Source organism: Patella vulgata, chromosome 2, assembly GCF_932274485.2.
Source record: "Patella vulgata chromosome 2, xgPatVulg1.2, whole genome shotgun sequence".
In the NCBI taxonomy this organism is placed as follows: Eukaryota; Metazoa; Mollusca; class Gastropoda; family Patellidae; genus Patella; species Patella vulgata.
The window spans coordinates 70,127,254-70,150,016 of record NC_065880.2 but is presented as its reverse complement, the minus strand read 5'-3'; the positions used below and the strand labels follow the sequence as shown (position 1 = coordinate 70,150,016).

Sequence of the window (22,763 nt, the reverse complement as noted above, 5' to 3'; positions counted from 1 at the left end):
TGTCAGTGAGGACGGAGAGGACCTGACAAGGAACATCATCTAGTCGCTCAGATAGTACGAAAAACCGAGGTCCCGTGTACACGTTGGCGTGCACGGAAAAGAACCTTTTGACAGTTTGAATTCAATTTGCTGTCCGGGCAAATTTCCCTATGACTACGAATTTAAGGGTAGGGGGAAGGATTAAGTCACGGAGAGAGAGAGAGAGAGAGATGGGGTTTACCGTCCACTCGACTCAGACTAGGTCATTTCGGGACTAATATATGGTTTAATTTTATTTCAATAAGGGGTATTTAGCAGTGGGAGGAAACCGGAGGACCCGGAGAAAACCCACGAGGTTGGACAGGCAAATTAAGTCATGGATTGGACTTGTCTGGTGAAATTTAAATATTGGTATCGCCAGGTTCCCCCACCCCCACCACCGTGAGTGTAGCATATGAATAACGGTACAGATATTTTGCTTGGAGTTTGTTTAAACTCACTTATCGGGTTATGAAAAAAGGCGTCATTTGGTACCTATTTTATTACAGCCGATAAAATTACTAATAAATACTGTATGACAGAACAGAAGGCTATAGCTATAGTACGTATATTTCAATCAGTAGCGTTTAATTTTAACAGGGACGGAGGCCATCGTGTCTAAAAAAACAAAATGCCAAGCAGATTTACTAAAGGGGGCATTGTGTGAGATTAGATAAAGAGCTGACAGTTCTTGATATAATAGTTAAACAATAGATAACGTAAACAGAATATGCTGAAAATTTCAGTCAAATTGCTCCACTCTGAACCGAAATATCAGCTTTTGAATTCTAGGCAAGGCTAGACTCGATCATCATTACTAAAGTCGCTACGATAAAAATTCAAAGTCTCGATTATCCATTTTTACGTTTAATTATTTTTCAAAAAATGTATTCCAATTCGTTAAATATCGCAGGCTAGCGATGGCACCGAGGGTTGATTATGGTCTGGATAAGTTAATTAATGTCTAATTAATAATTTAGATAACATTTCAGGCCTAAAGACAGACCTGCAATGAGCAGATTTAGCTCTTGCATAATGTATGTTTAATATACATTGGGTAAATAATCTTTCTCATTTTAAGGGCATTAGATACTCAAATTTACGTCTACAAAATATTGAACAGGTATTTGAAATGATGAACTTCAGCAATCGGTTGCCATACCCTTGTGTCAGTTATCGAACTATCAATATTTAAGGTAAATGTATGACTGCTTGGACAGTCCATCGAATAAAACATTAATATCACTCCACCAATCAGTAACAAATTTGGCATGGTACTGGTACCACTGTTGCGTTTTGACTCGGAAATCGGTATGACTCAACACATGTATCAGATCTGTTTTATCAAGCACAGGCGAACCGGAATTATTACGTATATATTTGGTTCCAAGTTTCGTATACAAACAGCGTTATTATGTTGCTTCACTTTAATTTTCATACTCTTTATGACACAATTAAACGAGAAACTTTTCAACAATTCAATCGGTTATTATTAGTCCAATCTTCTTATTTATTATCTATTCACAAATGGTTCCCATTTATTATTATATTATTAGGTCGAGCTTCTGTACATTATGTGTGTCTACTATTTTTCTTTCAAAAAATTTCATGGCTAAAATCGCCTGTTTTGCATTTTAAGAAAATATTCCAAACCGGGTAATTAGCTTAACCGCATCCGGTGTCACGGTTAGACTCGTTTCGTTTTTTGATTCGTTGAGCCAGGGATTCGAACGATTACGCATCTCTAAGATTCCACGTTAAAATTTGGACCCTATTTTATCACAGTCGATAATTTATTTACGCTGTTGCTTCTTTTTTATAAGTTGTCTTGTTACTCCCAGTGTCTGCACACCCTATATACCATTGTATACCGGAAACACCGTGATGAATTATATGTTATTTATTCATATTTTACCTATTTTATCATTAAGACTGTGTACGATTAAGGTCATATTATGTATTTTTTTTTTTAAAAAAATAGAATGCCGAAACCAACCAGGTACAGGGGCAAATAAAAAAAATAAGAAATAACTTGGCATTTTGAAAACTACTGTTTACTTTTAGTGGTTTTAGTATGGCAATTTAATTGATACCCGCAACTTATGACTTAAACGGACAGTGTATATACAGACTAATGCCGGTTTCGTGAAAATCGACTGGACTAGAAGATTAATCTTGTCTCGAAGTCAGTACCTAAATCGAAAAATTTAATTTTAATTGAAAAAATGTGTAACATGAAAAATACATTTAGATATTTTGCCGAGTTTGGGTGGTGAGTTTTTTCACCACAGAAAGTGATTGACAAAAAATCGAACTTTAAAACAGTTCTACGGAAATAACTTTACGACATTTGTCACAAATACAATTAATTGAAAAAGAAAAGAAAAAGGAATCCATGGCACAAAGTTTCAGTGCTTTCCCCGCCATCTTCTTTTATATTGATTTGATATAACATGATTTTAATCTTCGTTGAAAAGAAAAGGTAAAAAGCAATGAATATTTCTAAAATATAACATTTTCTAATTGATAAATGATACAGATATTATTTTTATTTGTATTATTATAATTACTATTATTATTATTATTAAACAAGCTTATTTGTGCTGTCTGCATCCAGAAGATAAACTGAAAGTAGATTTTAGTCTATATAGAGTTACCTACCTTTAATATAGGGATCAGTTATTGAACAAAAAACATTGCATGAAATTGAACCAAAGTTTTTAACAACTCATATATTCTCGCTGGCAAAGAGTAAATAATTGCTTATTTGAAGTGATGATGTAAAATAAAATGGATTCTAATTAAATTCTAAACTGCATCATCAAATAATTGGGTATGTCAACAAGTAAAGCAAGTAGATATTCAATAAGCACTCCCAAGGAAGTCCCATCATGGCGACGAACGGATGGAAAGAAAATGTCGAGGAGACTGTTCGGAATATTCCGAGAGAAGTTAAACAGTATTCATTCCAAACAGAGCCGATTCCAAGACTGAAATATAACGACCCCGAGGTGGAGGCACTCATCAGGAATGAGGTAATGGGAAAGCTTTTATATAGATATATTTTCAGATTTTGACAAGACGGAAATAATTTTTGGATCCGTTTCAAAAAAGTCAATGATTTCTTAAACACTATCATATTAGGTCTAGATCAATTTTATCAATTGTAATATGCATGTAACGATTTTTTACGGACGAGTAAAATCTATGCCATCCAAATGAAATATAGCGGATGTTTTTTGTAGCAGGCTTCGCAGTGATCATGGTATTTTAATCAGACTGGGTTATCTTCTAGCAGACGACGGTTAGCCCGTGCGTACGTGACATAATGCAGCTAGTACCAGATGTAAATGATTGCTGTGTACTATTTAGTGTAGGCACATTAATAAAGCTAATATGTTCTTCATACATATCAACTGTCAAATTTCACGTACACATTTGTATACAAAGTATATAGATAGATTAAATGTAAACAAATTTCTTAGCTCAATAGCTGTTGTTACTGTTAGATCTAGATATTCTACAAATTATAGCTCTATTTCTTGTAAATTTTTTAAAAAAAGAAAATAAACACTCATGTTTTATAGGGATTTTCATCATGAACATATTGTTTTTTAAATTTTGCGTGAACTTTATATCAGCTAGGCCCTATTTGCAAATAATTTCTTGATACAGGCATGTAATTTCTTGACTGTCATTATTGAAATCCTTTGAAAATCAGGCATCCCCCTTAAATATAAGAATGCTACATGTATTACATAAACTAAGCAATGAATTTCAATGACATTAAAGGTTAATTTTTTCGCTCTGAACGGTTTCTTTCACTTCTCACTCTCTTAATTTTATTGAACAACCTGCAGAAACAGTAGGCCTGTACGATACTTGGTTAAATTTTGTGCCTAAACCTTTAAAAATTAAATTTCAATAGTAACAACAATACATCACCACATGCATGCAGACAACAATTTTATAAAGGGGCACAGCTCTCTGAGTCATCCTTTTAAAATTAATTCTCCTTTGTAGTTAAATTGCCAGACAAACAAAACATTTCCTGTTAAGCCCACCATGCATATAAAAGCATTTGACCCTTTCTCTGGTACCAATACTGCCATTTCTTGATAGGTGTCAACTGATCATAAATTTTAATTTTTATCTGAGTGATGCAGCTCAAATGTAAGTTAAAGGAGCTAAATCGCTAACATTTGGGACCTAGAAATTCACAAAAGTGGGTCGCAACGCATATAATACTGTAATATGAATGTATATAAACTGATTTACATTTAATGGTTTCCGTTTTTACTCCAATTTCAAATCAGTTATGTTCGGCGAAATAAGTCAGCAATCTCAATCGAGTGCAAATTTCTAGCGTCTAGTTATTCTAGTCTACATAACTCCATTTGATTTGGTGCAATGTGTCTAGCCTCGTCCCTCGAGTCTCTCAATACAACTGGGGCTGAAGCGCATTATGGTACACGATTCGTGTACCAATGTTAAAAAAATTAATTTATCTTAAATATCGGATATCAGAAGCTCATCTTTTCCCGGTAAGTTTACATCATCAATGTTGATTTAAATTGACTAATAATTCGTGTTTTCGATGTCGAAGAATTTGGAGGATTTTGAGTTACGGACTTAGGTCCTTTAAAAATTGAAGAACATCCTTTACTCGTGCAGTTACATGTAAGAAATTAATGCTATCTGTAAATATATTGGTTTTTTTATTGTCAGAGACCTGTGATTCTAACAGATACAGACCTTGTTAAATCAGCCCAGCATTGGAATTTGGATTATTTATATTCTAATATTGGAAGTGGCAAACATACTGTATATTCTTCATTTAAAAATAAGTTTTTGTATTATGATGATAAAAAATTACCAAATTTTCCTAATCTTGTGCTTCAAACAAATCATGAAGAAATGACGTTCCAGGAATTTACACAAAAAGTTAGAAATCATAAAACAGGAGACAAAATGTAAGTTTCCCCTTAAATTACAATTCTCTTTATAAATTTAAGTGCTACATTGTTTTATTGTTGTTGTTTGTATTTAATAATTATAAATGTACAATAAAATGCTATGTTAAGAAGAATATGATGACCTGAAATAAAAATAGATAAGAAATCAGTTAACTACATGTATAAGTGACCGTTATCCTCTACATTTGCACCCCCTCTTAAATGGAATAAATCACATGCTTTTTCAGTGCAGTTTTCAACTCTATTGGCATAAATTATAAAATTACCAGATGAGAAAACACCAGTTCATGATAATACTGCTCAACAGATACCATTGCACAAATCCCAAAATTTCTTATGCAAAATCAGCAGTCACCACACCCCAGATTTGTTTATGCATTATGCATGAAAACAACCTCATATTGACATTATATTTATTATTTTAACAGTAGTAATATACATGGATATTTTATTGTAGTTATTATTTACAACAAGCGTTAAATGATAGTGTTGGGAAGAGTATTGTTGTAGATTTTGTCAAATTTAATTGGAGTTGGATCACGGAACAGCAGAAGAAATATAAATGGGGTGCTCTTACTTCTAATTTACTGCTGGTTGGAATGGATGGTGAGCATAGAAACAAAATTTGAACTTAGTGTTGTAACCTGTGCCATTTTGTCCGTCCTAATGTCAAATGGTTAGCAAGCCAGAAAATAAAGCACCTGTCGCAGACAATGTCGATCAGGTGTATATTCAGACTCGGGCAGAAACCATCTGGTACCTATCATTTTTCCAGCACTGATTTGTCTTTTTCTATGTTCTGGTTGATATTTTTAATGCATGTCTGACACAAAGTTCAAAGTGGCGGGTACAGCTAATAACTTTTATTTCCAGACCTGTTGGTTAGTTTCTGCTATTTATTGATCAATCTAATTAAGATTATCAATTAACTAATTCAAAATGGCATACAACTAAGAAAACAGTTGTGTTTTGATTGGTTGTTTGCATTGTTGTGTCCCCACAAATAACCTGACTCTTATAGTAAACCTTATGAGATATTGAAGATTGAATCAAATATTTTGAACATAAGAGAAAAGAAAACAAACAAAAAATTGAATGAATTTTACACGTAGTTTATTCAGATTGTTTTTTTTATATGCTTCTTAGAGAAAAACCCTTTGGAGTTTCACGCTATTTAAATTTGGTGCTACACATCAATGTACACTTTTATGGTCTTAAATATAAAACAGTTGGTCTATCATGACCAACATGATGTGTATGAGAAAATTCTTTAGCCTGTAGTGATATTTTGACAAAATAAAAAATAAAACCTTTCTACTGCATCATGTGTTTTTGAAGAGTTGTCTGAGAAACAGTATTTTTTTTTTGTATGGCCTAATCTGATAATTTCCAATATTTCTGTATTCATGTCAGGTATATTAAAACTTTAATTAATGTAACCATGTTGGATACCAGATAAATTTTAACATTTTGAAACCATTGTATTTGTATTGAAGACTGTATAATATTACATTAATTGTTGTTATTAAACTTTTACTGTGACACAAACTCTTCTACAATAAACAAAATGACATGAATATTAATTAATCCTTTTGACAAAACGTTTTGAAAAAAAAAAACAACAGTAGATTAAAGGAGATTACTTATTTTTTTGTATAATTTTTGTGGCTAACCACTTACCATAGATTTTTTATGTTTATGGTATATTATATGATATATTGAACTACTGGCAGCTTTGTGAAAATACAGTGTAGTTTGTCCATTGAACCTTTATTGTAACTGATTAGACCAAACCTATTTGAGTTTAATTTGATAAATAGAATCCTGTTTAAAGAATTAAGATTCTAATTGACATTGTGAACTTAGTTTGAAGTTGACAATTTTTATCAATCAAATTATTATTTATGTTAACATAATTTTCAGGTGTGATAACTCCAGCACATTATGATGAACAACAGAATTTTTTTGCGCAGATTGGTGGTTATAAAAGATTTTTATTATTTGATCCTTCTATGTTTGAATGTTTGTACCCTTTTCCAGTTTATCATCCTCATGATAGGCAAAGTCAGGTTAGTCCATTGATTCAGGGTTTCTTCTGTTCTTTTTTATGTGTCAAAATCTCAAATATGAAAATTGTAAAGACAAGCAGATTGCCTTATTCTTTGTATTCAGCCACGGGAAAGGATTGCTAAATTTGAGTCGATGTAAAAGAATTTATTTCCAACATGGCGCCCAAATAATATCGCCGCCCTAGTGGCAGCTTGAGATACTAGGGGCGATAACTGAAAAAAAGTGTCTATACTTACCAGGTGACCGTCACTCAATGCAAAAATGATTTAAACTACATGTATAATATACCAAGAGTTATTGTCCAATATAAGCTTGCACCTAGTACATGTAATCTGGTTATGAATAATGGGTCATTTAAAATATTTGATACAAATTAAAGATCTTTGGCCCATTCATAATTTGTACCTGTAACCATTTCGATTTCATCAATTGACATTATGTATTATGATATGTATGGAAGTAGACAGCATACTTCATAGGGCTGTCCATGAGAAGAATTTTTATGAGAGAATTTAATCTTTTATATCTTTTATTATTTTTGTGTAGATCAGAGGTGTCAAACATGCGACCCGCTTTCCACATCTGGCCCGCAAAGGGTTTAAATGTGACCTGTGGAACAAATTTCAACAAACTGACGTGTCGATAATTCTTAGAATCTAGTGGTGGAAATCATTTATTATGTTTTCTGGTTTTAGTAAAACTCTGACTTCTGTACTGTATGTCATAGATATCTAAGTTGTATGTAATACAAGAGAACGTTGTGTTTGATATTATATCTTGGCAATTTTAGAATTCAGTTCAAGGACGTTTGGCTTTATTTTAAGAATTATTGTATATCTCCGGCTCACTTGATGTAAAATTTTAGTTCATGTGGCCGCTGAATCGAAATGAGTTTGACACCCCTGGTGTAGATCATCACTCATGAAAAAATGTTTTACCAGTCTGTATGTCTTCAAGGTAAACTCATATTTTACAGGTTGATTTTGATTCCCCAGATTTACGACGTTTTCCTAAATTCCAAGATTTACGAGGTTATGAAGCAATAGTTGGTCCTGGTGATGTTTTATATTTACCTATTTATTGGTATGTTTTAAAATAACTACACACCTACATGTATAAGACTTGTCTTGTATTTGGCTTGTATCTGGAAGCAAAAATGTTACTGTATTTTCTGCATAATTCACATTTTTCAGTTTGAAATATATCAGGAATTGATAAATAAATAAACATATTGAGGAATCACCCTTGACAATAGCCTTCAGCTGTAAATCACTTGAAATGCTATACTTTGTTTAGTCTCTGTCATTCAGACAAATATTCTATATCTTACATGTAATTCATTGTCAAGAGAAGGGATGCAACTTTTTCTTGACTTCAGCTAAAAAGTTCTATTGCCCATGTATAACCAGGAGTTTTGTTATTGATGTGGTTGATTATCCAGTCACAATACTTTAAAAGTGGACAACTGGTCCATACACTCTCTGTACATTGAAGACTAGGTTGTTGTGGCTGATTGAGACAATGTATTGATGTGTTAAAGAGCCATAATTTTGACAGTAGCCCTTTAAATTTTGATTTGAAACTGCTTCAATACAATTTTTGGGTGAAGTTTAAATATCATATTAATTATTTGGTTGAAGGTAGAATGTTGTATAATTACAGGTGGCATCAGGTAGAATCAGTACCAAATCGTGGTATGACCTTTTCTGTTAATTTCTGGTATAAGGTAAGACATTTAACTTGGAAATTTAGCCAGTAAATTTGTGAAAATCTATTGAATTAGAAAAAAATATAATTGTTATTGTATTAAATTCATTAGGCTTGATTTATGTTGAATTGATCTTCACATAAAGACTTGCTACTTGCTGTTTCATTTTTCTAATTGAAGTGTACTGTATTATGTGAAATAAATCTTATATTGTTCATTTATAAAAATGAAATCGGGTTTAATGTCCTACTTTCTGCACCAACTGGGCTAACGATGATGGGCTTACACCATACAGTGTGCTTTGAGGAAAATTTTGCCTGGACAGCTGCGCTAGGACCTGCTCTTAATTTGAATTCCAACTGTCAAAGGTTCTTGTACGTGCAAGCCCACGTGTACACAGGACCCCATTCTTTTGTATCATCCACCCTTCCGGCACCACTGACAAGGGGAAACCAAGCTGGAAAACTGGGATCGAACCTCAGAACTCCTGGTTAGTAAGCCAGCGCCGTACTCGCTGAGCCACTATGTCACCCTTGATTTATAAGGAGCATATTTTTTTCTTTTAAAGTGTGTTTATGTGAATTAATTCTTCTATAATTAAATGTAGTTTATTGTATATAGAAAGTATAAACTTTTATTTTATTTTGATTACAGTCAGGAAGTGATGAAAAGATATCATACCCGTTAAAACCTCAACAAAAAGTAGCCATGATGAGAAATATAGAAAAAATGGTTACAAGTGCTATTAATAATCATGAGGAGGTAAGATGCTGGACTGACTGAAGGTCTCAGACTAGTAATTACTTCCCCTGATATTATGGACCAATGTGGTGCATCTATTTATAGCAATTCTCTCTGTCTCCCTTTTCCCCTATTTTTCACAGCATTTTCTGTTGACTTTTTGGTATAGAATCGAAGAAGAGTGTTATAATTTCCATTTACTGCCAGGTTTTTATGATAATCATGATATTGGGGCCAAGGTCAAATCGAGATGGTAGACGCCCATCACTATTTTTATCAGATGATTGTGACATGTTTAGCTCTTTGTAGTTTTAAAGATTAAGATCAGCGGAACATCCCCCAAAAATATTATAGGCCAAGGAATGGCATGGATTTAACATTGAAGTCATTGAGGAGATAATTATAAATCTGAATCATGAGTTATATCCCTTTAAGCATATTGACAGTTAAAATTGTGCATGTCTAAGGTTAGCATCCCATCAGGAGCCACAAATTTACCATCACAAACACATAAGAGGTTTCAAATTGAGAAATGTCATGACTAACTTAAAACTAGGTCTGATGAATTTGAAATACCTGCAAATAATATACTATACAGAAGCCAGGGCCGCCTAGTTTTGGTGCTATTGAATTCAAGTTGGGAGATTATCTTCTGTTGATGTTTGTATTTTGTTTTCTCAATTAAATGTTAAATAACCAATTAGAGTATATTTTAGTGTCGATTAAAAATGCACAACCACGGTCAGCAACTTTAAGTTTGATGTCACAAATTAATTTGCAGCTGATGGATTGTGTCCAGAGTTCAGATCAATGGGTTTTAACTGAATATCAAGTATTTCTTTGTTGCTATCTAGTGAAAATATTTATTAAGACTTTTTATATTCCAGGTACCTCACTTAATGCGGACAATGGTATTAGGAAGATATACATGAAGCGCTACACTGTGATCTGTTTATGCCGAATTAATGTATGTAATAATGTCATGTTTACTTTATCACAAAGTCTTTTTATTTGAATATTAATCTTTTAGTGGTATTTAGCAATTGGATAGAGTAATAAACTATAACACATACTTATGGAACACAGCATTAGGCGCACTCCTTCTAGAAATTAAAGGGGGGTTGGATGGCCGAATGGTTATCATAAGGTCTGTCATTGAGTCAACTGGCGTGGTTTCGATTCCCCGGTTGTATGTGACAAGGAGTAGGGTCACCTGTCCAACCTCGTGGGTTTTCTCTAGGACCTCTGGTTTCCTCCCACTGTTAAAGACCCCTACGCTCAAGCGAATAATTGAAATAAAATTGAATCATGTGTTGGTCCCGAAATGACCTAGTTTGTGTCGTGTGGACGTTAAACCCCATTTCTCTCTCTCTCTCTCTCTCTCTAGAAATTGAAATAATTGGTGAACAAAATTGCGTCTAATTTACCAAAGAATATGTTACTTATGTATTTAGGCAATGTTTCAAAGAGCATTCTTTCAATGTTATAAGGTAGAATACTCTTCGAAGCACTGCATAAATAAATTAGTGGCTGTTTTCAATAAGTATGATTATTTGACATTCTACAAGATACCTGTAATGATTAGGAGTATAATTAATACAAATATCCACCAGTTTTCTCATCTTGGTTGTTTCAGTCAAAATTATCCCTGCCTTGACAACAATGAATATGGTGTAGATGAAAGAGTAGGCCATAAATGGTCTACACAGTGTCAAAGCTTATTTATGTGCGTCATACAGTTGGTTGATGAAAAAAATTATCTTAACCTGTTGTCATTGAACATATTATGAATGCATTGCCAACAGGTGGAATGATAAATATTTCTTTAACCAGAATCTATTGCCAGCTGTTGGAATGACAAATATTATTTGCACCATAATGTATTGCTAACTGGTGGATTGAGAAATATTACTTTCACCAGTATATGTTAACTGGTGGAATGAGAAATATTGCTTTTACCAGAATGTATTGTTTACTGGTGAAATGGGAAATATTACTTTCACCAGAATGTATTGCCAACTGGTGGAATGAGAAATATTAGTTTTACCAGAATGTATTGCCAGTTTGTGGAATCAGAAATATTACTTTCACCAGAATGTATTGCCAACTGGTGAAATGGGAAATATTACTTTCACCAGAACTGGTGGATTAAGAAATATTACTTTCACCAGAAGGCATGGGTGGAATGATAAATATTTTGTTCACCCGAATTATAAGTCACTTCATTATCTGTCAGCGAGAACTATTAGCCAGTTACCATATACATACTTTAGGCTGTTTTTGTTGAAGTCGAAATAAATACAATTTGGACTGCAGTGATCAAGACTGCACCGTCAAACTGGTTTTTGGCATTAATGATTGTGGTCTGTGAAGACAGAGCAAAATAAAAATATTAAAAAACTGGAGGCATGATCGTTTCCTCTCCCTGTGTTAAACTTGCTGTGACAGAAATGGAATTGAATCATGTACAGAAGTGGAATGAAATTGAAGACTGTCAAATATTTTTTATGAAAGCAATTATGTCATTGCAGATGGATGATCATGGTAATAGTTGATTATTATAAAAACTGTGTTGAATAAGTTGCTAATGTTCTGGTTTATTTCTGTTCATTTACTTACCAACTGTTACACAGTAAACCAAACACAACCTGCATGAGTATTGATTTCCAAAGAAAATACAATTTCTTTTCTCTAACTTTTTTTTAAAATCATATTAGAATATAACAACCTCTTGGATAAGAGAAACATTAAATACTGTAAAGCTGAGATTTTCTCTGCATGAAATAATTGCTGTTTTACAGTATTTAGATGTAAGATTAATTTTAACAATTGTTTTGTACCTTTGTAAAACATATTTTAAATTATACAATTTATTTGTTATGTTTCCCTAATAAAGTTCACACACTATTACATTGTACATTAATTGGCCACATAAAATTTGAATAAGCTTTAGGATCAATGGAACTATATTTTATTATTTATATATATAGTATTTCTTATATCATATTGATTGTATAAACTCAAGTATAGATTCAGGAACTTTGAAAGTGGGTGTGTACATATGGTGTGTATGCTATGAAATCATACAAAATATATCACTGCACATAGATCTATCCCTGCAAGTGACAGGGAATGATTTCCTTTTTTTGCCTCTGTCCAAAGTACAGCCCTCCCCATTTCCTCAGCCACCCACCCCCACTTCAAACATCCTGAAGCTATGCTTGTATATAATACCATAAAAGTATTTCCTACATAAACAATTAGAAAATGACAATTCGTTCATTGCTATATCTAATTATTGTTATGTCTTTCTCACTGTCACATTTATTAACAGTTTTTGATACTGATCAATAATTTTTTGTAATGTTAGCTTTTTGATATTGTTGTAATTATGTTATGCTTCATGGCTTCCACTTCCACAATTTCCATTTTTATAATAATATAAGTATTAAAAAATGTATAAGATGTAGTGATCCAGCCCCCCCCCACCCTCAATAAAATAAAATGCTTCATTAAACATAGCTTATCTTAAGTATGCTATTGATTTACTAAGCATCACAACATGTATAAGACACAGTGACCCCCCCCCCCCCCCTTTTCAATAAAATGCTTCATTAAACATGGTTTATTTTAAGTATTTTATTGATTTGTTAAGTATTAAAATACTAATAGTTTATTTTAAGTCCCCCCCCCTCCCTCCCACCCCCCATATAAATGCTTCATTTATATATAGTGTATTTTAAGGTTATTATTGATTTGCTTCGTAACTTATTTATTAATGGTTAAGAATAAGATTTTGGATTAACTACCAGCATTTAAAGGGGCACCGGCCCTCTCAAATTTATTTTTCGAATGTGACTTAATTTGACTATACACTTCAATTAAGAATGGTCCAATTAGATCCATTGCTGTCATGTTCATCTTTTATACTTGTTTCTGCCAAATACCTTATTTTAAGAAGTAGGCAAGTGATTTAATACAGTAATTATTGCCATAAGCAAGATATGAGGTTATTTATTCTGAATATTATATTATCAGTATTCAAAATTAATAGCAATTATTTATTTAGTTACAGTGAAGAGACATAATGCTGACTTAAGATTATAGGGATGAAGCATTTAATGAAGAATTATCTTTGATTAGTACTGAATTGATTGGTTAACCAGATGTTTATATACTAATTTTCATGTCTTATCTCTATTTCACCTAACTGTAGAAAAAAATATTAATTATCAGTACTTTCACTTTCCTTCCAAATTAAAGTTTTAAATTTTGATAATTATAGATCCAGAAATATGTTAAGACCTGATACAACAATAGAGTATGACCACATGCTGCATGCCTAATATTCTGTAAAGTCGGGACCCTGAGCAGATTTCGGGAAGAATTAAAAAATTGGGTGAAATAAACTTGATTTATAATGCAAACCTATTGTAGGCCAGCCTGAAACAAGTTTTTGATCGTCATTTGATGTATTATGAATCCCTTGCATATTATTGTGAAAATTGAATTTCTAAAATATTCCATAAATGGTTCAGTTCTGTTCAGTATTTTCTGACAAATGATGAATTAAAATTTGTTAACATTGAGTATCCACTGTAAACAATATATAGGATATAGTCAACATCAGTCAGCGCTTCCTATGATTTTCACTGAAATCTTTTGATGGGTGCCTTTTAAATCCAAGTCATAGATTATCTACCATTGATATTTTGTTTTCTTTATTAAACAATCAGTTTGATTTCATATATGGGAAGATTAAGCTGTGAAAAATTTATATTGTTTGATTTACTGGAAATATGACGATCAATGACTTGTTACACTGTTACATGATGATAGCCGACAATGACTTTAAACATGTTACACTGTTACATGATGATAGTTAATAATGACTTTTAACATGTTACACACTTACATGATGATAGCCGACAATGTGCAAAACATTAGGCATGTAGAATATGGCTGTGCATTATTTGAAAAGTACCAAAGCTCAATCAGTAAAACCATTTCCATTTGCATCATACAATTAATATTACATGGATTTATTTATGTTGTTTTTGTTTTATTAAAATAATGTCTTGCATGCTACAGTAGGTAGGAAATAATCAGAGGTGGAATTTCTCTAATTAAGTCACAATTTGTACATGTATTATAAACTAAATGGCCTTTTAGTAGTTCTGCGGCTGCTCATGCATATGCCTTACTGTAAAGTCAGTTTTGGGGTTATTGTTAATATTATTAATCTTTGCCATAGCTTTAGACTACTCTATGACCCATCACCCACCCATCCCACAACTATGTATTGATTTTAAGTTGTAAAACTATTGTATTTTAATTCATTGATGATGAACAAAAAAAATGTGTAAAGTTGAAGCGAACCTGTCAAATTTTCTGATTCATTCAGATTTTTTAAAGCTTATTGCAATTGTTGTGTGTATAATACAAATACCAATTATTGGTATAAAATCAGCCAATACCCAACCTGATACCAATTTCTAATGATCTTTCTTGAAGTGTGTGTCGATATTGTAAGAGCATGCCTAAATATCTATATTTCTAATGACTATGATTTGCTTTTTAATTGTCCCCTGCCTACCTATATATTAGGCGTGTCCCTCACAAATTTTGGACACAGTAACTCTGCTTATAATTGAGGTAGGATGTTTAAACGTGGTGTAGATGTTCAAAAAGGTGAATGTCTTGACAGATGATGAGCATTTGCTGCTTACGATTTTTGTAGGCTATGGACTTGTTGAGTCCAACACTGAGTGTTTTCTGCTCAGGTTAAGCAGAGTGGTAAACAATTTGCTTGATGCTTAATAAAAAATATAAATTTGCAAGTAATTAATGAGTGTCACCTATTATTTAGGGATTGGGGCGGGGACATCAGCCCCACGGTTGGCTTGTTTTCTTCAACTTTTCCTGTTAATTGTTATATTTCATATCAAATATGAAAATGTAGATATTTGTGAGCAGATTTTATTTTTTAATTTATTTAATTGTTTGTTGTTTTCTTGTTTTTTAAGATGAAATGTAAATATTTTTATGAAATGCTTTTACATTGTAATACTTGTTTCTCTGTGGATTATTAATGTACAACAATCTTTTTACATTTTTGTACTCTTGTTAATACATTTGTATTGAAGTAATTTTAAGTTTGGTAAAGGCATCCAATACAAAACTATTGATTGCTTCGGCAAGACTTAAAAATATAAATCTTTTCCTTGTCTGATACTTGAAATATTAATGATTACCCTTTTAATGAGTAGTAAAAAGTTTGTATGCAGTATACATAAACAAAATTGTAACATTTTTCAATGAATTGCATTAGACGACCTAAATCTAAAAAAATAGATGTTAATATTGTTCTGTTTATTCAGTTGGTCGTAGCATATGAAGACATGTTAAAGAAAAGATAGGCATGCAAAGCGTGAAAATATGCTCACACAGCAGCTATATCTCTAAAAAAATATTACCACAGATAGCAGTTTACCAAGTTTTTCTAAGGATCTTTTATACCTCCAAGAATTCCGGAATGGAATAGGGTTTATCTTCACCACACTAAATTTAAAACAGAAAAGACAGCATATAACAGTATCTTTGTTTAAGAGCTTGTCCAATTATCTAGACAGAGCCTTCGCCAAATTAAGCAATGATGCACCTAACCCCACACCAGGCACCTCCCACATAGAAAAACTCTTTGATCAAATTCAGGGGAAAATAACACCATTGTGGTACCATCGCCGTGAACACTACTACTTATAACGTACAATTCTGGGACTGAAAACGCAAAAACTCGATTTGATGACAGACCAGACCATTCCTAATTTGTCAAAACAGTTGATATTCTATCTTTGATGTTAAAGAAAACAAATTATAATATATAATGAATAAGCTATTTTAACAATAATCATAGCATTAATTACATCACTTAATCAGTGGAGCAGTTCAGTGCTGATTAGTTGGAGGTCAGAAATTTAGGGGTTATAAAAATTTGTACTCGAAATGGGGGTGAACCAATAAGACATGTCTTTAGATCAAGAGAAGTGCCGTAAATAAATGAAAATAAAACAGAATGGAATTATGGAATAATATTAAGTGAGGATAATAAGAGTTTCACACAGGTTAGCCTTGTCACTGAGCTGGTTTGTCGAATAAAGCTATAAAAAATTCTTTAGTAAAATGTATTACCACTTTGAAAGTAAAACAAAATGAAGGAGGCAAGAATATGGGAATCTTTCGAATACAAGATTCTTATTTGCTAGTCCCAAAATTTGTTGTTAATAAAAACGAATTATTTTGAGTCAGATACCATATGAAACTAATATGGGGAGCAAAATCGTTAATATTTGGGACCTAGAAATTGACACAAATGGGTCGCAACGAATATAATAATGTAATATGAATGTGTATATTATAAACTGATTTACATTCAATCGTTTCCGTTTTACCCTAATTTCAAATCAGTTATATTCGGCGAAATACGCCAGAAGTCTCAGTCAAATAGCAATCTCCAGCGTCTTGTTATTCTAGTCTACACTGATATAGTATTTATTACGCATGTTCTCTAGATAATGGCGTCATTGTTTGGCTTGGCTTGTGGAATATGTCTAGCCTCGTTCTTCGAGTCCCTTGTTTACAAATGGCACTGAAACGCTTTATGGTACACGATTCGTGTACCAATGATAAAATGTCAATTTTGTCTTAAATATTGGATATCAGAAGCCCATCTTTTCATGGGAAGATCACAACACCAATGTTGATTTAAATTGACAAATAATTCGGGTTTTCAATGTCGAAGACTTTGGATGATGTTGAGTTAAGAAACTTAGCTACTTTAATATTCAATGTAGGTACAGGGTTGAAGTTCTATATTTCAAGATATCTACTGGTGTGTAAATGTAATATGTACATGTATGTGTCAATATGGAACCATTATATGTTGTTGAAATTTTGATAAAATCTGGTTGAAAATCAGACTCACCTGAATCATTTTTGTAATAAAAACCTTAGTATTACACGCGATTGTTTCTTTATTTGACTGCCCCCCTCCCCCTTCTTGTTACAATTATTATTTATAAATAGTGGAGATATTCAGCAGGTGTACCCATTTTACGAGGGTGGGCTGCTATTGAAAAAACCTATTCAGAAATGAGATGAAATAGGGGTTTGACATGCACGTAAAAGAACACTTGGCAGTTTAAATCGGAATAAGAGAAAAACGCGCAGTGGACGCTTACGACTGGCCCCCGGATCCATTCACTTGATTTGATATTTGTACAAAACTGCGGAAATGCACTGCTGCTTTTATTAGAGGTAAGGCCAGTTGCCTACACATGAACATAAACAGTTCATATGGGCGGGTTACCTGACGGCCCCATTTTACTCGCAAACAGATACACTGTCAAAAGTGAAAATGGATGTTTTTGATTTTTGTCTTAATAATGAGTAATTGCTCCACTAATCCTCAGACATTCAGCAATTTGTCGTGGCATGCTCCTAATCAACCGTCCAATCACGATTTGGGGCAATCCGACCCACTCCTCTCGCAGTGCCACGGCCAATTCTTGCAGTGTTGTCCGTTGACGCTGACGTCGACGAATAGGTCTCCCGATCAAATTAAACGTAATACACTAAAGCAAAATGCGCTAAACAGTAAATCTTATGCAAGAACCGATAGGAAAGCAAACATGGATAGGATAAACCAGCAAGCGGCAGTTTTCATCAACCCTTCCTTGAAGTGTCAAATTTGACATTGAATCCATCCCACGTGTATGGCGCTAGTGTGTGTCGCACATGCAGCTCAGTGGTTCTGTTGGGGCGATAAGTTCTTCATCTGTGAACATACTCTCAAAGCATGTCAAGTGTCCATGACTATCAGGGGCGTAAATGTGCCCCCCCACCCCCCCCCCCCCCAGGAAAAAAAATAGTCGGTCGCAAAATCAGTGCAGTCGGTCGCAGAATAAGAGCATTCGGTATCAAAATAAGTGCTCACTGCACACGTCACGCTACTCACGCAAAACTTTAGTATAAAATAACCTTATCAACTTATCATGTTTGAAAAAATGTTGTATTCACTCTTATTCTGTTGTGAGTATGTTGGTCTAAGAACAAAATTTCCCACGGGGAGAAAAATAGTCGGTCTCAAAATAAGTGCAGTCACTGCAGTCGGTCTCGGCGACTTAATGAATTAATGATGTAAACAAATAATGCCAGAATAGATCCCGGTTACAGTGAATCGCCCAGTTAGTAGTACCACTAGTGAGTGAGTCGTGGATCGACAGATTGTAGAATTGTTAGTTCTACTCTCACAAAACAGGCGACATTGACAGATAGGCCGCAAGATTCTGTCCCATTTCTTATCCTCTCGTTAACGAGAATTTGGTTCCATTTGCGATGATATTGACTAAACTTTTCAGGCCCAGTCCCAAAAATTAAAATCTCGGTTACACATCTGAAATTTTTTCGCGCCTGCGGCGCTCGATTCCATTATAACATCATTCTTCCACTCCACTCAGCACTATCATATTCACGGTTATATTAGTAGAATCACTGGTGTGTGGGTCGTGGGGCCTCAGACTATACAAATGTTATGTCAACTCTTGCAAAACAGGCGGAATTGACAGGGGCAGATCTCTAGATTCTGTTCCAATGACTCACATTTCTGGTCCTCTCGTCCACAAGAATTTCTCCCAGCAATGACCTCAAATGCCAGGACTCAATTTTTCAAAATTTTCTCAGGTTACTCAGTGATATAGGCACAATCATATATGACATAAACTTTATGTCAACTTAAATAAAACTGCTTTCCGTCGAGACAACGATCGGCGAACAACTATATAATTATACAATACTATCTATGTTCTACCGGGACGCTTAATGTTGTTGACATTCATTTGTGGCTGGGATTGTGGCTGGCGCCCTAGATTTGGAACCGCCCCATCCCCACCCCAGCTACTGCACATGGCCCCTAGAAAACTCGCACCTGTTGTGCTCGGCTCCTGACTGTGTCACTCGTACTATGGGTATGGGCATCAGTCGGTCGCATTTTGGCTGAACACCCCCCCCCCCCAAACAAAATCGTTATGTACGCCCCTGATGACTATTTATCAAATCACAACCTGCATAGGTATTTGCATTTCAAACTTTTTTGAAGAGTATATTATAGCAAGAATGGCTAGCTGTTTATCTAAATCTTACATAATGTATCTTTAACTGATCTACATTAAATCTATCTATACTAATATTTGTGACTGTCGTTTGTCTGTCTGTCTGTCTGTTCGGGGTTGGCGGCTCTAGGTCTGCCCCGAGTCTGGAATTTGGGGTATAGGGGTAGCTCGGACCGGGGAGTAACATAGGCCAGGTGGCGTTAGTCTACCACATCCAGTTTCGGAGTTATGACCCCCGAGCGAAGGCGGGTATCCTGCTAGTACATAAAACAGCCGTTACATATAAAATTGAAGCCAATATCCAAACTATACATTTTTGTAAAAAAGAAAACAAACACGAAACCAATAAGATCAACCAACTAAAACTCAACATCCAAATAAACATCCCAGAATGAATATACATGTATTACCAAAGTGTGACCCGATCTCCCTACTATCACACCAACCTAAGAAGCATGATGATTATATTGTCGGTGGGGGGTTGGATGGCTGAATGGTTAGCGTGCGCGCGCTGTATCATAAAGTCTGTCATTGAGTCAACTGGCGTGGTTTCGAATCCCCGGTTGTACGTGGCAAGGAGTAGGGTCGCCTGTCCAACCTCGTGGGTTTTCTCCGGGTCCTCCGGTTTCCTCCCACTGCTAAAGACCCCTACGCGCAAGCGAATTATTGAAATAAAATTAAACCATATGTTAGTCCAGAAATGACCTAGTTTGTGTCGAGTGGACGTTAAACCCCATTTCTCTCTCTCTCTCTCTATATTGTCGGTATTGAGATGAGACGACGCCAGTCAACACCAGGAGGTATAAGTCGACTATTTACGACACCAAAACTGCGATATTATCTTCAAATCCTCAAAACAACCCAACACTCACACCAAAAGAGAACACGAAGCCCTTAAAGAACTTATGGAAGGCAGCTGTAATACATTAATATTTGATGCGCCTGACTATGTAAGCACTGTCAACACTCTTCAACACCAATCAACCTACACACGGGTAAAGAAAGCCCCCATTTCTGCTCATCAAACCAACCAAACACCCGAAATCCCTGAACTCGTCAGCGACCACCAAAACGCACCGAAACCCAGGTTATATGTGGGCTCGGTAGAAAACAGCTCTAGACTTTTGTAATAACATCAACATCAGGTTTTTTTTTCTTGGAGTACTATTTACAAACATCCTTACAAAAAATAAATAATAATTTGTTTCGTTTTTTTCTACAGGTTGGAGGGATGCCCATGGTTAGCAGCCAATTGACAAGAGCTACCGCAACAATTCAATTCGGCGAGCTTCGCTCCGGCGTTTTACATTAGTACAACTAACATAAAATTACAACAATCACACCAAATTAATCCATAAAAAAGACATAAATAAAACAGAGAAAATTATTTAGTACACATGGCAAAAGTATGACACAAACACAGCTAGACCCGTATTCAATCAGTTGTATATTTGATTAAAAAGTTCTGTTTTGAGATACTTTTTAAAACCTTTAATAAGATTTGCGCATTTGGTTTCGTTTGATATTGAATTCCATAACTTTGGAGCACCGACTGCGAAAGATCTATCACCGGAGTTGGTTCTTGAAAAAGACTTAAGAGGTTGTCTGTGATCGGAGTATTCTGAAAGGTTTGTTCGTGTTGAGAAGGTCTCTAAGATAATAATAATAATAATAATAATAATAATAACTTTATTTTCAAAGGGTTGAAAATTAGGCCAGGAGGCCTGTCTTACATTTTGCCCTTTATAACAGAAGTAAAAGAAGTAAACAATGAAATTTGAAAACAGAAGCGCAATATTTACAAAAGAATATTAACAAAATCACAATTGAAAATATTAATTACAATCACAATATAATAAAGTTGTCACATACGAATCTAATATTATGCTTATGGTACATGTAATATATTTCTTCAGAGCGCTCCCAATGTATATAAGTACAACTATATAAACGACTATACTAGGTCTCTACGTAGTTACAAATTTAAATAATTGCCTTCGAAATGAATAATATGATTTACAATATTTTAAACAGTCAGGTAATGAATTCCATAAATGGGCACCAGTAAATCTAATACTGTTTTTAACAACAGATAGATTAGGCCGAAGAATAACAATTTTGTTATTGATATTAGAGTATGGAGTATCGTAGTAGCAGAGGATGTTGGTTAAATATGAAGGGAATTGTTGATTAATAATTTTGTAAATAAATGCATATTTGTTCACTAAGTGACGCTGTTTAATATTTAAGAGTTTGATTTGGGCAAGGCCTGGAGCCAAATCTATTATTTGTTCTATACCTAGAATCAATTTAAAGGCTTTGTTTTGTTGACGACTTAGTGTGCTCAAAGCAGTAGAGTCACCCTGATCCCAAACTGGTGAACAATAATCTAGATAGGTTTGTATATAGGCTTTGTAGAACAGAGAACGATATTGAAGTGGTAGTAGCTGCTTGATTTTGCGAAGTTGGAAAATCTTCTGATTAACAATTTTGATCACATAATGTACATGGCCAGTCCATCGTAAATGGTGGTCTAAAATAATTCCCAAAAGTTTGAACCTGGGAACAGTTTCGATGACTGAGTCATTGATTTTAATACTAAGTTCGGACGATAAATGTTTACGCTTCTGTCTAGTTGTAATTAACATGGATTTTGTTTTGACCTCATTAACGATCATGCTATTATGTCTACAATCACCGTATCTGTATCAATTTGAAGATTGTTTTGAAGGTCAGAAACAGTTTTTGCACTAGTATAAATGGTCTTATCGTCAGCAAAAAGATCACATTTAGAATTTAAATACAGAGGTAAATCATTTATAAAAATATTAAATAATAAAGGACCCAAAACTGAACCTTGTGGTACGCCATGAACTATTGGTTTACAAGAAGACAAATCACCGTTTACAAAGGTCCTTTGTTGTCTATCAAGCAGGTATGAATTGAGAAACATTATAGATGTCTTGGACAATTTATATAATTGCAATTTTTGTAGTAACAGCTTATGATTTACAAGGTCAAATGCTTTCCTAAAATCAAAGAAAATGGCCCCACATAGAAGATTATTATTTAGAGAGTCAT

At 34.0% G+C, this 22,763-nt stretch overlaps 1 protein-coding gene across 1 annotated transcript; it reads left to right on the top strand.

Annotated features, from left to right (window-relative positions):
* Positions 1 to 2,878: 2,878 nt before the first annotated feature.
* LOC126810610 (hypoxia-inducible factor 1-alpha inhibitor) lies at positions 2,879 to 17,531 on the top strand. The gene is made up of 9 exons (XM_050535782.2): positions 2,879 to 3,053; positions 4,747 to 4,991; positions 5,452 to 5,600; positions 6,918 to 7,063; positions 8,041 to 8,147; positions 8,727 to 8,790; positions 9,427 to 9,534; positions 10,401 to 10,480; positions 12,147 to 17,531. The coding sequence occupies exons 1-8, from the start codon at positions 2,910 to 2,912 to the stop codon at positions 10,443 to 10,445; spliced, it is 1,008 nt and encodes a 335-aa protein (XP_050391739.1). The 5' UTR covers positions 2,879 to 2,909; the 3' UTR covers positions 10,446 to 10,480; positions 12,147 to 17,531.
* The last annotated feature ends 5,232 nt before the right edge of the window (positions 17,532 to 22,763 follow it).